Here is a 16,607-nt window from a genome sequence, read left to right on the forward strand (position 1 = left end):
TATTTTTATCCTTAAATTTTTTTTTTCTAATCCCATTAATTTTTTATAATTTTGGTATGATTAATAAAGAAATGTTTTCTAATGAGTAATTAAAAGTTACCTAGCTGAATTAGTTCTTAATAATTCTAATTAATCTATAAATTAATGACTTTCAGGTAATCAGATATATTGATTAAATTAGTCATCAATTAATGCTTCATTCTCTTCCTAAAGACCTTATTGTTTGATGTGACTTGAGTAATTTAATATATTAAGTATTATTTAATCCAGAATTAATTAGCTTGGTTAATTTCTCTGTTGTCAACCTTTTTTTTATGTAATATGTATCTAGTCAATTTTCTTTATTTAACCCCAATTAATTAGATTAATGACCCTTCGCTGAAGAAGATATGTAAGCTATTGTAATAATTATCGAATTAATCCATATATAAACAATTTTTATTTGATATGACTTCCTGGACTTTTTGTTGGAATTCAGCTATTTTAAAGCGAGTTTCAAAAAATCAGAGCAAATCTCCTACTTATTATGAAGTAAACTATTGAAGTGAGCTCCATAAGTGAGAACCGATAACTTTTAGACACTTTTAGACATGTCTATGGAGATTTGCCCTTAATGGTGTTGGTAGCCTCCATACATAATTAATGTTGCTCTTTGCCTAGTTGGCTGTAGAAATCTGCCTAGTTGTATGTATGTATGTATATACTATGTGCTTTCTTTTCTTATTTGTGGTAATGTTGTAGGTGATAAGCATTTCAGAAAGATTTTGCTTGTTTGGAACTATTTCAGCCTCAAGAAATGAATTTCGTCAGACAATTGAAGGTAAATGGAAATAGCATTTACATGTCTTGTTTTTGAAAATGTTTTTATTAGTTTTTTTTTTGTTTTTGTGAAGAGTCTGCTTAGGATCCTTTTTTGTTTTTGCATTTGTTTTTGAAGACTTGTTTATATAGTGTTTTTTTTATAATGTCTTTACTTTTTGTATTTATAAATAAATCAACATAGTTTTTTAAGCACTCATACATTTTTAGGTTCTTTGATTATTTTTAAAAATAACTATCATCGATGTCTTCCGTCATTACCGCCTGCTGCCAATTCCAATCGTGCCTACCTCTGCTGTTGAAAGCCACCCACCTCCATCCGCCTCCGCCAGAACAGAATATATTATTTTTTTAACATGCCAAACATGTTCTTATTGAGAATATATATATATATATATATATATAAAAGCCAAAAGTTATTCAAAATAGCTCAAAAGTTAATTTATTCCTGATAGTACATACTTTTGTTTTCATTGAATGAAGAACAAGATAGTATTTATAATGCTGGTGTTGATTCCTTTAATGATGGAGTTGATATATATCCGCTGACACTTCAACTAATTCAATCATACTTATTGTAGAAATTAAAGATGTAAAACCTGTTGGTGTCACTCAATAGCAAAACTTGGTCAAAAATTATTTTGTTCTCAGACAATACTTGATATAGTCTTTGTTGTAAGCAATTTTATGTGCTCGCTACAAAAGAGAAAAAAAAAAAAATCTCGTGGCTAAATGTGAATGTTGATGTATTTTAAATTCTCTCTTGAAGGGGGTTAAAAAAGTAAGGATCAACTAGTGACAAAAGATTTACAATCAATCATTGCACCTATGTATGAGACAACCTTATTACCGTTGAAGCTGAATCTAGAGTCTTGATCGATTGGGTATGTATAATACTTTATATAGTACTTTGTTTATAGTGGGTTTTAGCAAGGTTTAAAAAGGTGAAATCAGGAAGTGAGGTGTTTTGTTTAGTGAGGTGAGGTGTTTTGCCTAGCGAGTTGAGGTGTAAACATCTAGGCGGATCAAAGCACTGACCTCGAAACAAAAGCATTTAAAACTCATAAAATAAACATTACCTATAAGAGGAAGCTAAAAAAATAATCTAGAAAAATTCATAAGGCTGTTTTAATAAAATAATCTTAAAAAATCTTATAAAAGAAAATATTAAGAATCCTATTACCTATATGGGCAACATTAGAAAATAATTTTATATTTAAAATGTATGAGTACCATGAGGAAGATAAAAAACAAAGAAGAGTAATTAGGAGGGTGATTAAGGTAATTAAGAATAGTCCTGTTGACGTGGAGAAGACGTGTTTTGTAGAGAAGTTCTAGTAGGTCGTTGTTGCTAAACGACGCACAAACGTACTTAGGATTATGCTCTATAGAGAGACGATGTTCGAACATGCTTAGGAAGACACTCAATAGAGAGATGGCAAGCGAACTGGCTTGGGATGATGCTTGACAAAGGTATGAAGAGATAGCTATGATCTGTGAACAGGCTCCAAATGATACTCGATAGAGAAACAAAGCAAAGTAAGGATCCTAACTCACGTGATGGCTGCTGTGTGTGTCGTGTGAATGTATATTGTGTATGATAAATATATAATTAAATACGATTAAGGAAATGAGGTGTTGCCTGGAGCTCCTTGAGGATTTGCTAGAAGGCATAAGACTCGTCTGCATTGGTGAAGGGGATTAAGCCTCAAGGAGCTCTTCCTGTGCCTACAATGTTTTTTTGCACCCTGGCTTTTGGCTAGGCAGTATTGGACATATTCAATGTTCTATTTTCTGAAATTATGCCGTCAAGAAGTATGCCTAGATATGTATCCTACATGATTGAGCCAAGCATATTGAGGATGGTACCCAATTTTAAAGGAAAAACTTATTGAATGAATTATTTGATGCCTTTTATTTCTTCATCCCAACAAACAACATATATCTTTACAAAAGGATTGTTCCAATTTATTTAAGATCTGTTTGGGATCACTTTTGTATTTTATTTTTATTTTTAGTTTCTTTTGTTTTTGTTTTTTCCTATTTTAAAAAACACTTTTGTTACTGTTATGATTTTTCTGTTTTTAAAAACATAAAATAGTAAACATGTTTTATTATATATTTTCACTAAAAAAAACAAAAAATATACTTTTAATAAAAATATGTAAACATATGGGTCATTTACACCCCACATCTCATCAAAAAATTTCTTTTTAAATCTTCCCATCTTCATCTCTTCTACCATCATCTCCATCGAAAACCATCCTTCCACCTCACCCTCTGGAAAACTCGACAAAAGATAAGCCAATCCATCACATACAAGCCCTTCCCATGTAAATTGGCTTCACCCATCTAAAATTTGCTTCATAAACTGGCCTACCCATCCAACTAACAAACCACAAATCTGTTTGCGGAATCACCCACAAATAAAAAAAAATGCATAAAATTTCTAGATCTAGAAAAGAGAAACGCAAAAAAAAAAAAAAAGAATCAAAATCCTAAATTCAACTAAATTCAAAAAGAAAAGCTTTTTTTGACATTGCCCTAGCTATGAAAGCTGAATGATTGAAGATAAACCGAAGAAAGAAATGAGATAAGATTTTACCTAATCTTTCAGAGCCAAAGAGCGGTGGTGGGAGACGTGTCAGTGGCTGAAGGAGAGGCAAGCGGAGTTGGCGGAAGAATCTATATGACGATTTGGAGCGAAGTAGCGAAGGGAAGGGGATCGAGATTTGTTTGATTTTAGGGCTTAGTGTGTTTTAGTTGTTTTCCCTTGTCTTGGTTGTTTTAAAAATAACCCATGTTTTAAAAATAACCCATCTGTGTTTAAAATAATCCACTTGTGTTTAAAAAAAGAAAAAAATTAAAAAACAGATGAAAAATTTGACAAACTCTATTTTTTGTTTGTTTTTTATTTTTATTTTGAAAAACAAATTATAATACAAAAATTGTTCTTAAACAGGTTCTTAGATTTCCGTACTAGCAATTTGTAATTGATTTATATTTATTCTTTGACTTAAGTGAGGTGTAAACATTAAGGAATAAATGAACAAGATCAGAATGAATGTTGGTTGGATCAGAAGGAAAATAAAATTTTTCATCACATGATGATGAATTTATGAGGAAATAAATGATGTTTGTCACCATTAATTGGAAGATTTTTTAATTTGAATTTCAAATTTGTATCTTATTTTCATTTGGAAAGTTATCATAGAAATTAAATGTGTAAGGACATCATATTGTGTTATTGTTCTCAATTATTACAGGGTCTAAAACATATATTTCTCTCCAAACGTGAAGTGTGGCATAAGTATGCAAGCCTACAAATTTTGTTTGATATGAAAATATTATTGTTTTTATCATTAAATGAAGAATTATGCTACACAATTGACTTAAAATGAGTTGATTATGTTGGAAATCAACCAAACTTTTTTACATTAACTTTCATGCTCCAGTTTTTTTTTTTCTTTTTTTTTAATTAAAAATCTCTGTCGGCGATAAAAAGTTGGGGTGTGTGTGTTGTGGAGTTGCCCGTAGGAAGCTGTCAGTCATCGAAATTGAAATTCCGTCGCCCGCTTCGGATGGAAGCTTTAATTTACATATAGATTTAAGTTTAAAATCAAATATGAAAGTCAAACTGACCCCATATTTTTCATAGTTTAGATGAAAAAACGCTTTACCTCAAAGCTTATATCTATCCTGAGGGATAAACACAAGACTTGATGATGAGACTCGATCAAAGAAACTAAGAAATACATGACAAATTCCCCTATTTAATATGAAAAATTAAGTAAGGTTTATTTTAAGCTGGGTTCGGAAAAGCTTCCTTTAAGGGCAAACCCATATAGTTAATTACATCTTAAATGACAGAAGTCACTTAAGAACACTCTCGATAAAAATCAGGTCTCGATAAAAATCAGGAAAAATTATCTTCAAGGAGGTCAAAAGGATAAGAATTTTCAACGAAATTGGACAAAGAGGTGTGCAAAGGAGAATGATTTAAACTTGAAACATTTATTGTAGAATCCAAAGGAGGAAGAACTAGGGGATGCCACAGATGCAGAGGAGATTCTCGGTGACCTCCCAGTCTATCCTATGATTTGACTTCAGTTTTGAGGCAGAGGAGATCCTCGGTGACCTCCGAGTCTATCCTATGATTTGGCTTCAGTTTCGAGGAGAAATATTCAAGTGTTTTATCCTGCCAATTTTTATTTAATTAGGACTTACATTCGTATGAAACGATCACACAAACAGTCTGGAAGATATGAGAATTTAGGTTGTGACGGACGACAACCTCAGAATCCTAAAACGCGTTAGGGTTTAGATCGTACAACAGAGCTATACAAATGCCTAATGAAAAGTTGAGGATTTATGTTGCGCTAGGCGAACAACCTCAAAATCCTATGGATTGTTGTTTTAATTTCTAAGAAATGAATAGTTTAGCTGGGGAATACATGTTCTACTGTTGAAGATGGTCGTGTTGCCCACCACGCTAGTTCCAAGCTCCTTGTCGTGACGAGTTTAAGTTTTCTAGGGTGGCGGGTTATAATGTCAAATCCAGCGGCCCTATGGTTGTAGTTCTTCAGATATTTTGTTGGATAATATGTTGAAGTTGTATAACATAACAGTAGAATATGTAGCACAGGACAAGCAGTATGTATGCAGTAAAGAAAACAGTACAACATGCAATGTAAAGAAAAGTAAAATGTACAACAGGGAAGTGATTATAAGAGAATAACGTGCTGTAAATATAAAACAAACCTATATACCTGGGAGATTAGCTGTATCTTAGGTGTAATTGATGCGACAAGTACAAACAACAAAATTTGAGAAAGCAGACTGAAATGCTTTATATAAACAAAAACAAAGAAATATCGTCCAGAAATCTCGAGAGAAATCTCGAGAAAGATTCTCGAGAAAGATATTCAAAAGACTCACGACAAGAGAAATGCGAGGAAATCGACTAATCAACAAATCAATTTAAATCATAGAAAACACGGAAAAATTTCGAAAAGAGACCACGAGTGCTTTGTCCAAAAATTTCAAGAAAAACATATGAAAAAGTCCGAAAAGAGGGAGACCGCAAGCACTCGGGTCGGGGCTAGGCTCAACTATATATTAGTACTTGAGGGTTGTCGAAGGCTACTCGGTCACCCGGATGTATAAAGCCCGCCACTCAAATAGAAGGGTGTCCTATCGAACCTAACTTAGGTGGGTATTCCTTAGCCTAAACAGGTGATCAACAAGTGGACAACCAATGTTTAAAATGTATTTAAAATTTATGTTTTCAGCATGCACATAAGTTTCAAACATGCGAAAAGTGAAAAGTGGGCTGTATCAATTTTGTATCAATTTTATATGTAACAAAAAATGTATTTTTGTTTTAGACAAAGGTGTGTTTGTTCTTATCAAATTTGTTTTTATCAATTTTGAAAATTAGTTGTCCACGAGTCGATCGCGTTGTCGGGCATAAGGCTACCAACAACCTAAGAATGTTCGGTTCAACTCCCGCTAGTCTTGTGTCGGTGAATGATACCATCATCCTACAACTCACCGGGTTTCTGAATCAGATTCTGATGGGTTCCTGAATCGGATCCCGATGTCGTAGGATGACATATCATTCTGTTCTATCTGTCATCTCCCCCTTAAGCCCCAAAACAAAATCAACCTACTTGCGATCTTGCTTGATGGTTTCACGTATAACAAAAGACTATACGTGGACACTTATGTATCGAACATAAGCATAAAAAAACGAACCAAGGAGCAAGGAAAAAAACAAAAATGGGTTGAGAGAGAGGAGTGATTGATTAACCCAAAACATCGAAAAGAACGAAAGATGAATCAGTTCTCGAAACTCGTGATGAAAAGACCTGAAAAGGAAAGCCCGAAGATCCTTGAATCAATCCGAAAGGGTATCATTTTCTCACTTTTTTATAAGTGGATCAACCAAAGTCAAAATGACCTTTTAACGCCGGTATCCAAACCCCAAAGATATATTTTATGAAATTAATTCATTCCAACCAAATGTTTTTCCAAAATGAGACTTAGAAATCTCCTAAACTTCATAAAAGGAAAATAACCCTGAGAATACCACCATTAGTACTCCCAAACCCATGCAAAAATGAGGATCCTCCAACTTCCAAATTAATCAATAGCCTCATATATCAAATAAGCATAAAATTTTCCCATAGAACCAAATAAACGCTCACGATCGGGGTCAGTAGAGGAGAGCAAACAACCACCAAGGCTCTCGGCTAAGTCCACCAACATAACAAGGCACTCACGGCTAAGTCAAGAAACAGGGCCAAAAGAGGCTAGAGGGTCATGGGTAAGACCAACAAAAGCACAACCGGGCTCCAAACTAGCTCACGGGTAGGAGCCAGAACAAACAAAACCCCATCTATATAGGAAGCTCATGGCCACATATGGCAAGCGGGAACCCAACACAACACAAATCCACGGGTGGGGGCCAAAAAGAAAGCAGACCTATGCCTACTGATCTCACGGTTAGCGGGAAGAACCGAAGGCCACAAGTGCAGTGCCCACTGAACAATGCTCACAGCCAAAGTAAGGAAAAATCAGCCCAAGCACAAGAAAGGCTCACGACCAAGGCAACCCGAATCAATTCCATGAGTATCTTTGATATACATAAGAGAGTACAAAATATAATTATAATTTCAATCCACCTACAATCATCCAAATAGTTCAAGCCCAACAAGAAGGACCAAATCAAATTAAACAACCCTCAATATGTCTCACGGGTAAGAGCCAAAACAAACAAAATCAAGCCCCTTCTCCAAACCAGTTCTCGGGTAAAGAGCCAAAGCAAGTAAAACTGAGCTCAAAGGCAAGCTAAAACCGAGCCATTCAAGGCAAAAAATAAAGCTCCAACAGAAATTAAGACTGTGGTCTCAACATAAATTAACATCCAACCACTTTTAAGCAAATCGAAAATCAGCAAGGGTCAGAGCGAGACCCTTAAAGCTAGTAAGAAGCTTCAAAGCCTCAACAAAAATTAACATCTCATGCTCCTGCAATGAAAACCGAATACCCATAAAGACCCAAAACCGAGCCATTCAGGGCCAAGACAAGGCCTGAGCATAGATTAAAATCCAAGCTTAAATGGAAATTAAAAATTTTGGCTATTTCAAGATAAAACCGAGCCATTCAAAGCCAAGGAACAACTCACAAGCTTTTGAAATATCAATATATAGAGCCAATATATGCCTTAAACAAGAACAATAACATAGAGAGTATATTTAGACCCCCATGCATGAAACAACTTCCAACAGGTATTTAAACAAAATGATGCCTCATGAGGGGTTAAAACAAGCCACCAAAACATTTATAGGACCCTCCAAATTAAAGAAATTCGTTTTTTTTTCATAGCATATATTTCGAGCAAGGCAAAACCACAGGAGACCAAAGTCGAACCCCTCCCCCTTACTCATGCACATATATATATATATATATATATATATATATATATTATTTTCATTCTTCATAACATGCATTATTTTCTTATGCGACTCTTTGCATTCATTTACCAATGAATAATTACGCATTTACTTGAATCTAGAGCTAATATGTTCACCTTTACTAAAATCTGAATATTATGCAATAATCTATATATGCGTCTCAACTATAATTTAAATGTAATTCAATAATCTGATGGAGTATGCCGAACCAACATGCCAACCCGATCCAAGAATGCCGCTCCTAGCAGCCTTGACCAAGCAAAATCGAGAGAAAGAAGGGACAGAGGAGGGGAGAAGTAGCTCTTTGCAGCAAAAGAAAGCAATACAGAACTTTTAAAAGCGCTTCTCAACTTCAATCCTTCCTCTAACAGTAAGAGGAAGCCAACCCAAACACAAAATGTTAAAGAAGTAAGTGAGAAAGAAAAATGACAGAGTTTTCCCTTCCCTTAAAGATTTTTGGCCACGTGAAACACACCAAATAGAGTATCATATAAACCATAGAGAAGGAGAGGGAATGATTAGGGGATCACATACGGATCGAAGGATCGAGAGGAGCAGACGCCCCCATACGGGCATGCGAGAGTCAGAGGATGAGATCATCGCAGAGGATGAAATTCGATAAGGGATGGGTCGCGGGATCGTCCCTCGTGCGCGAGGCGAGCGCGGGAACGAGACTCCAACGGCACGAAGGAGTGGGTCAGGCGAAACCGAGGGAACTGTGGCTATGGCAGAGGTCCACGAGAGCGAGAGGAAGAAACTGGAGAGGGGAAAATGAAATTAGGTTAAGGATTTTTAATATAAGTTAATAATAATAATACTAAAATATTTTTTATTATTATAATTAACATTTAAATATGTACTTTCCCCAAGACGCGCATTCACAATGAAACGAACGTCCCCCCTAGGCAAAGTCGATGTTCCGGACGCATCGGCGCAGTCCGTTTTGTCATCCGGAGTCGTCCGGGCAACCTCATCGTCGATCGGGTCAAAATTCATCGCGGTCCTAATCCTATCAAAATTCCAATATGAGTTCAATCAAACAGGACGGTGCAGAGGATGGCGGCGCCAAATTAACGAGTAGAGTCAATCCTAAGGCCGACAATTCTATATGAATACTCACTGAGTTCCTTCGAAGTAGCCTTACCTGCTAAGCAATAGCGGTCAAAAATACTATATGAAACGTCAAGTCGAGCGAAGAAAAGTTCAGAATTGCTAACAGGGAGGGCTCCTTCACTAGGCTTTTAGGAGTAGTCGACAGAAATGTCATACGGCTAGATCCTAGGCTACTAAGGAAGGGAAAATTGCACCTCGACCAAAAGCGAGGTCAACAATCTCCAAGCTGAGATTGACTTGGATAACGTTAAGTTGAATTTGAGCTGCTTTATCTAAAGGGGTCTCACGTGGTTCCCCATGGGAGAGAGTGTGAATACACCTCAAGAAATGTCTTGATTATTTCAATATAGCTTCAACTTCGAGGATTAGCAAATCTACCTGAACAAATATCAGTGAACTGAAAATTTATCATTTCAGCCTCAAATCAATTAGTTCAAGTGTCTATTAACGTAAAAAATGCTTAAATTTGTGAAGATACATGACACAACCTCAAAAAGAAATCAAGATTTGAGAAAGTTAAGGGATATCCACAAACTGTTTATGGCTGACAACTAACTTAAAGGATTGCTACAAAATTTAATGTTTCGTTTGGGAAATGCTGGAAAAGTGAAAATTAATTGCTAGGTTAATAGTTTGCGCAAGGATTTATTATCTTATTGTTAACTTAGTGGGCTAGTTTAGAACTTAGCTTCACATCACAAATAGACGAAGATTTTGTCTTTGAGCTATTTATTAACAAGTTAGCTATTCGTTAGAAAAGGGTTAGTAATGACCATCATAAACCCATTATTGATGATCATCAAATTGCCACATTAGTTGGGACAAATTTGGTCCCCTTTGAACCTCTATAAAGAGTTGGGGTAAACTCTCTTCTTAACTGCTCCACAAACTATAACTCCTCGTTATGTATCTTTGTCGAAACATGATATCACTTGTGATAGCGATCACTCATGATAAATCATAACTCGAGGATAAATTTAATTGGAAAGGTGTGGTTCAGCCTTTGCCGATCTTATATTGATAAAATGTGAACCAGAAGGTTGCCAGAACTTTTATTATATCCATGTGTTACTTTCAATAGCTCTAAAAAGAAGCATTGGTGCAAAATTTGCATTGCTTAAAACATGTTGACATTTTGGTTCTCTCAATTGACAAGATAGTGAATTGAGGAGATGAGTCTTTTGACTCAGTGTTATATTTGACCATCCATACTTAAATATTTATTTGGAGGCCATATTGTAGATGGAGCATTTATCATATATATGAGTCATCTTTAATAGGGAGCTCTACAAAGTAGCTTGAGTGTGATTCGTTCAGGCCAATATTTTGATTTGCATTATACACTTTTTTTTCACTGCAACTCTCTTTTGTGATAGATATGTGGGCTTAAGACATAAGTTCTATGATTCACATTAAAGTGTAATTAATTTGTTTCATGATGTTGCGGTGCAGATATTTATTTGTAAATCTGTTCCTTATTTTGTGATGTTGCAATGCTTGATCACAAGCTTATTGATGTTCAAAGTTGACCGGATCGAGTTGAGGTTGACTACAAATTCATATCAAAGGCTAAAATAGCTGCTAAGTTTAATCTTATCACCACAAAAAAATTGAAACATTTTTTAATAATAGCAAATTGAAAATTTCAATTTATAAGTTAACTTCCATCATAATTATTTATTTCTAAATTTAAAATAAAAAAAATAAGTTTAAAAAATTCAAATCAGTTTTTATCCTATCGTAATATGAATTTTAATCCAATGGTCTAACTTTCATGGCATTGATCTCCATTGAATAATGTTCAATGATTATTTTGTCATGCTTTTGGATTGCTAGCAACATCCTATTTGATATAAATAGCGACGGTCAATCAATATAGATTGATCTGAAATCTCTAATGTTATGGGTACATAAGAAATGTATTGAATCAATTCTTTTTAATGACAAGTTTGATTGCAACTTCAAATATAGAATTCAAAGGGATCAAATAGGAAATGATACTCCGAATCATGTAACTATAATGAAATATATGATCAACCAACAGTTATTGAATTTGAAAAAGATTCAGAAGAAATGATTTGATCCTCTTCTTTCTCGAACTGAGAGATCCATGGATCAGGATCCTGATGCATATAGATACAAATGGTCCAATGGGAGCAAGAATTTTCAGAAACATTTGGAATTTGAGAATTCTCGTCTTTAATAGTCTTCACTATTTAGTTAAATGTTCAATATAATTTATTCTATGTCTTTATCCCTTCATGATTTGATGCCAAAATTGTGAGGAATTTCATTCATGCAGTTCTTTTTTGAAGTGAATTGTTAGATTGACTTTCTCCTTTATGATTTTTTTTTTCCAGATCTTGAGTCTCTTTTAGGGAGGAAGAAAAGTACGTAATTAAAAAGATTCAAAAAAGGAGCTTTAATTCTTTTAAAAACTAGCTTTAATTCTTTTAAAAACTACTTGAAGGAGTAAACAACTTGGAATTGGGAGTTGTAATCCGGAAATCTCTGATAAGATTCACAAAATTAACCTTGAGAAGGTGGATTTGTAATATATTAATTGAAGAGGTTCTAAATGCTATTTTAAAAAAATTCCATATTCTGGATCAAACTATTAATTGTTTTGATTATGCGATGTTCATAATAATTAGTAATAGTAGATTTCTAAAATCAAATCATATTTTATTTTAATGAAGGTCCTGGAAATGCTTTTAATTCACGGACATCTTTTTGAAGTTGAGTTTTAAGCTTGGAACTCACGTTCAAATTTCAATTAATTCACATAATTTTCTGCTTAATCCTAATCTAATGTCAATTCAAATGTGCATAAGAGATGGATTTAAAAAAAAATGAAAATGTCTAATGCTTTTGCTAACCCATGGAACGGCTTACGCTTCTGTCCAGAGATTTCATCAGTGAAATTTTCAATTTGTGCTTTAGGCATTATTGTAGCCCTTTTTAACATTCAAGTTGATACACAAGGCTTTAAGTTAAATAATAATAAAAAAAAAACTCTCCTGCTATTCAAGGCGTCTACAGTGAAAGCTTTTGACGCGTCATAAGCATGGACACATGAATAAAATCTAAAGTTTTTTATTCATAAAGTTTCAGTTATGCATTAATTCTTGGCCTTCTTTGTGATGCATTTGAAGTCAATGAGCAAATATTTTAGAACCAAAATATTGCCCTTCTTGTTTTGAAAGGTGAATACTTTGTTTCATCTAGTTATAAAAGTACTGATCCGAATTTGATGCCGTGGAGCTAGTTTTTTCTTCATTTCCCGAATAATTTAAGCCTGACTAAAGATTTTGCATTTCCTAGAGTATTATTTGATTTTCTGTCGTCATCTTTGACTGTTCTAAGTTTTTTTCATTATGCTGAGACTTTTCTGGTATAAAGAGATAGGTGTTAATCTTACGTGCAAAATGCTTAATACTTCATATTTTAAAGGAATGGAAAAATCTATTGCTTATTACTTGTCATGTTTTAATTAAAATTTTTTTATCCTTTTATGAATCTTGTGTATTAAAGTTACCAATATATTCTTGCTTTTCAATCATGAAGATCTTACTTTGTTAAATCTCTTCATCGGATTAGGAAGATTTTCCCTGAGCATCTTTTGGAGGAAAGTCATGGTTCGGGCTCCCAGTAGAGATGATATGATTGATATAATAAATTTAAGATATCCATTTTTAAATTTATTATCCTCGCAGCTTGTTGGTATGTTTATTTCCTTTTCAGTTGTCATGCTAATTATTGCATGCTTTTTGAGTAACGAGACTCTTGAATGAGGCATATGGCTTGGCTATCAGACACCTTCGAGCTGGTCAACTCTCTGGTTTCTCATCAAATAGGAGTGATGTCAGCTTCTGCTTTAAATAGATTCTCCTTAAGGTATTTATAAACGTGGTTAGCTTCCATCTAATGTTATTTACTTGTCTCATCAACTTTGTTTGAAATTGGCAGAGACCTTCTCAAATGGTGCAAGAGAATTGCAGGGTTGCCTTTTAGCTTGTCTACCTTTGGCTTATCATTATCAGATTCAGAAAATATTTATCAAGAGGTTACCGCTCATTTTCTCTATAGTGGAAACATAGCTAGTCTTGTCATGATGATATTCACTCTTCACTAAAATGTATTTCTACTTTTAACCAGGCTATTGATGTGTTTGTGGCTTTCTTGCCCACACTTGAAAGCAGATCATTGATTGCCAAAGAAATTGCTAAATTATGGGGTGTTCCTCCTGAAAGGGCAATGTTATGCTCTTCAAATAAGCCTACCATACAGGTTACCTTTTTAATTTTTATTTTAAAATGATTGCATATTTTGATTTGTTTCACCAAAAGAGCCTTAGTTCTGATTCTTCTTTGGTCACAGATGCAGCTATCAGGCCTTCAAGTTGGGCGAGTGGGACTCCATTGTATTAAGAGAAATGTGTGTTTTATGAGTATGCCACTTTGTTGCTATGCAATTTTGTGTTTTCCATATTTTTAATTACTTTTTTTTTTGGGTCCAGGATATTCTTAATAGGCAGCCTTTTGTTAATATTCGTAGTGCTCTACAGTCGCTTGAGCGTATTGCTTGTTCCGTTAAGTACAATGAACCTGTTCTTTTAGTAGGTGAAACTGGAACAGGAAAGACAACGCTTGTGCAGAATCTGGCCACGAGGTTGGGGCACCCTCTGATTGTTATGGTAAATCAATTAAGTATTTGATGCTGCTATTTTTTCCAAAATCCTTGTATAATTTCCGTTGCAGTTATTGGGCTATTATTTTTGTCTGTCTTCTAATTTTGTTTTTTTTCTTGCTTTGTTTTATAGATTGGGATTTTGGTGAATAAATTTATAGCCTATTTTTTACATGAATTGCAAATATTGCCCATTCGCAAAATTAATATCACCTGTCATCAAATTCCCACCCAAATTTCAGAAAAAAAGAAAAAAAAAATCCTTATTTTTTATTTTTTTCATATTCTCAATGGTTTGGGTGTGACACACAAATACACTTATTTGGTAGTTAGTTTTTTAAATGGAAGGTAGTTTTTAAAATATGATGGATCTCTACTGTATGTGTATAAAACTTCCGTGAATTAGTGGTTTCCTTGAGCACTTTATTAATTCCTGTGTTTTTTATTAAGTTTAACACGAATAAATTTGCTTTGTTAGGAAAGCGCATGCATTTGTTTTGTTTGTGCATTTGTTTTTTGAAAGATTATATCCAATGTCATGTATAAATTAACTTATTTTAATAAAGAAGAACCTGCTGTTTGACTTTTGCACTCTTTACTGCAGCAATGCTGGTCTCACATGATGTTAAATTTAATTTGGAGTCCTTTGAATAAAATAACTGATTTTGAATCATTTTGTTTTGGTTTAGTTTAAATTATTTTCAATTGAACATCAGCGAAATTTCATTAATCTTTCATCTATGCAATATTGGCGTGCTTAAATATTCCTTATATTTTTTATCCTTGTACTATTTTACTTGGCAATGTTACAGAACTTGAGCCAGCAAACTGATGTTGCTGATCTGCTGGGTGGGTATAAGCCTACTGATGTACATTCAATTTGCATGCCTCTTTATCTTGAATTCTTGGAGTTGTTCTGCATGACCTTTCCTAAAAGGGTACACATCATTTCTGTGCACTTCATAATTTTTTATTGCAATTTTGAAGTTTTCGTTGATGAGGTTTGTCTTTCTTTTAAATAGGGTAATGAAGCTCTGCTTCACCAATGTGAGATTTATATGATAGAAAAGAATTGGAAAAAATTATTGCTTGTTTGCCACTACATTGTCCAGCAACAGTTGGGTAAAATAAAAAAATCTCACGTTGGCTCAAAGAGAATGAGGCCATTGCCTGAAGGGACAGTTCAAAAGTTGGAGTCATTATCTTTGCGGCTTGACAGTGCTGCTAAGAAGAATAGTGTCTCTTCAGTAATGTCGTTTAAATTTGTGGAGGGTGCTTTTGTAAGTGCATTAAAAACTGGGCAGTGGCTTCTTTTGGATGAAGTAAATCTTGCTCCCCCGGAAACACTGCAGCGAATTATTGGCGTCCTTGACGGAGACCATGGTACTTTGTGTCTTGCAGAGAGGGGTGATGTAGATTATGTTGGGCGTCATCCTGATTTTCGTTTATTTGCCTGCATGAATCCTGCAACTGACGCTGGGAAGAGGGATCTTCCATTTACTTTCAAGAGTCGGTTTACTGAATATTTTATTGATGATATTTTGGATAATGATGATTTAACTCTATTTGTTAATCAATACTTGGGCGAACGTAACACCGCAGCTGAATTATCAAACCGGATTGTTCGATTTTACATAGCAGCGAAGATGGAATCTGAGGAGAGGTTGCAGGATGGTGCTAATCAGAAGCCACAGTTCAGTATGAGGTCCCTGGCTCGTGCACTCCAATATACCAAGAAGGCTGAAAAGAGATTTGGCTTCGAAAGGGCCCTTTATGATGGCTTTTGCATGTTCTTTGTTACTCTTTTAGATGCTCGGAGTGCTGCTATTATGCACAAATTGATATTGTCTTGTTTGTTAGCAGATAGGAAGCCTCATGATATCCCTTTTGATAGTTATTTTTCTGGAGATATGGCTTCCCTAGATACTTCCAAGATGATGTCTTTCATGGAAAATTATGTTCTTACAAGAAGTGTTAAAGCACATCTTAAAAACCTCGCCCGTGCCTTTTATATTAAGCGATACCCTGTTCTCTTACAGGGACCCACATCCAGCGGTAAAACTAGTCTTGTTCAGTACCTAGCTTCGGTTACCGGTCATGAATTTGTTCGCATCAACAATCATGAACACACTGATCTCCAGGAATATTTTGGTTCATACATAACTGATTCTCGTGGTAAGCTTCTGTTCCAAGAAGGTGTGCTGTTGAAGGCTGTTCGGAAGGGATATTGGATTGTCTTGGATGAACTTAATCTTGCTCCTTCTGATGTTTTAGAAGCATTAAATAGGCTTTTGGATGATAACAGAGAACTGTTTGTGCCTGAACTACAAGAAACCATACCCGCGCATCCGGATTTTATGCTATTTGCTACACAGAATCCTCCAACTATTTATGGTGGACGAAAAATTCTATCAAGAGCTTTCCGAAACCGTTTTCTGGAGATTCATATTGATGAAATTCCTGATGATGAATTGAAAACTATTCTAGAGAAAAGATGCTGCATTCCTG

General features: G+C 34.7%; 1 protein-coding gene across 1 annotated transcript in view; it reads left to right on the forward strand.

Annotated features, from left to right (window-relative positions):
* Positions 1-16,607, forward strand: part of LOC110017904 (midasin-like) — a gene marked incomplete in the record, with an annotated part of 124,351 nt that overhangs the window by 20,372 nt on the left and 87,372 nt on the right. The window contains 9 exon segments of the mRNA XM_020715060.1: positions 742-820; positions 13,011-13,133; positions 13,226-13,307; positions 13,380-13,476; positions 13,569-13,700; positions 13,791-13,847; positions 13,930-14,106; positions 14,912-15,037; positions 15,122-16,607. The exon segment at positions 15,122-16,607 is cut by the window's right edge and continues 2 nt beyond it. Of these exon segments, the coding sequence (XP_020570719.1) occupies positions 742-820; positions 13,011-13,133; positions 13,226-13,307; positions 13,380-13,476; positions 13,569-13,700; positions 13,791-13,847; positions 13,930-14,106; positions 14,912-15,037; positions 15,122-16,607 (2,359 nt within the window).

The sequence above is a fragment of the Phalaenopsis equestris genome, unplaced genomic scaffold, assembly GCF_001263595.1.
Source record: "Phalaenopsis equestris unplaced genomic scaffold, ASM126359v1 Scaffold000002, whole genome shotgun sequence".
Classification (NCBI taxonomy): Eukaryota; Viridiplantae; Streptophyta; class Magnoliopsida; order Asparagales; family Orchidaceae; genus Phalaenopsis; species Phalaenopsis equestris.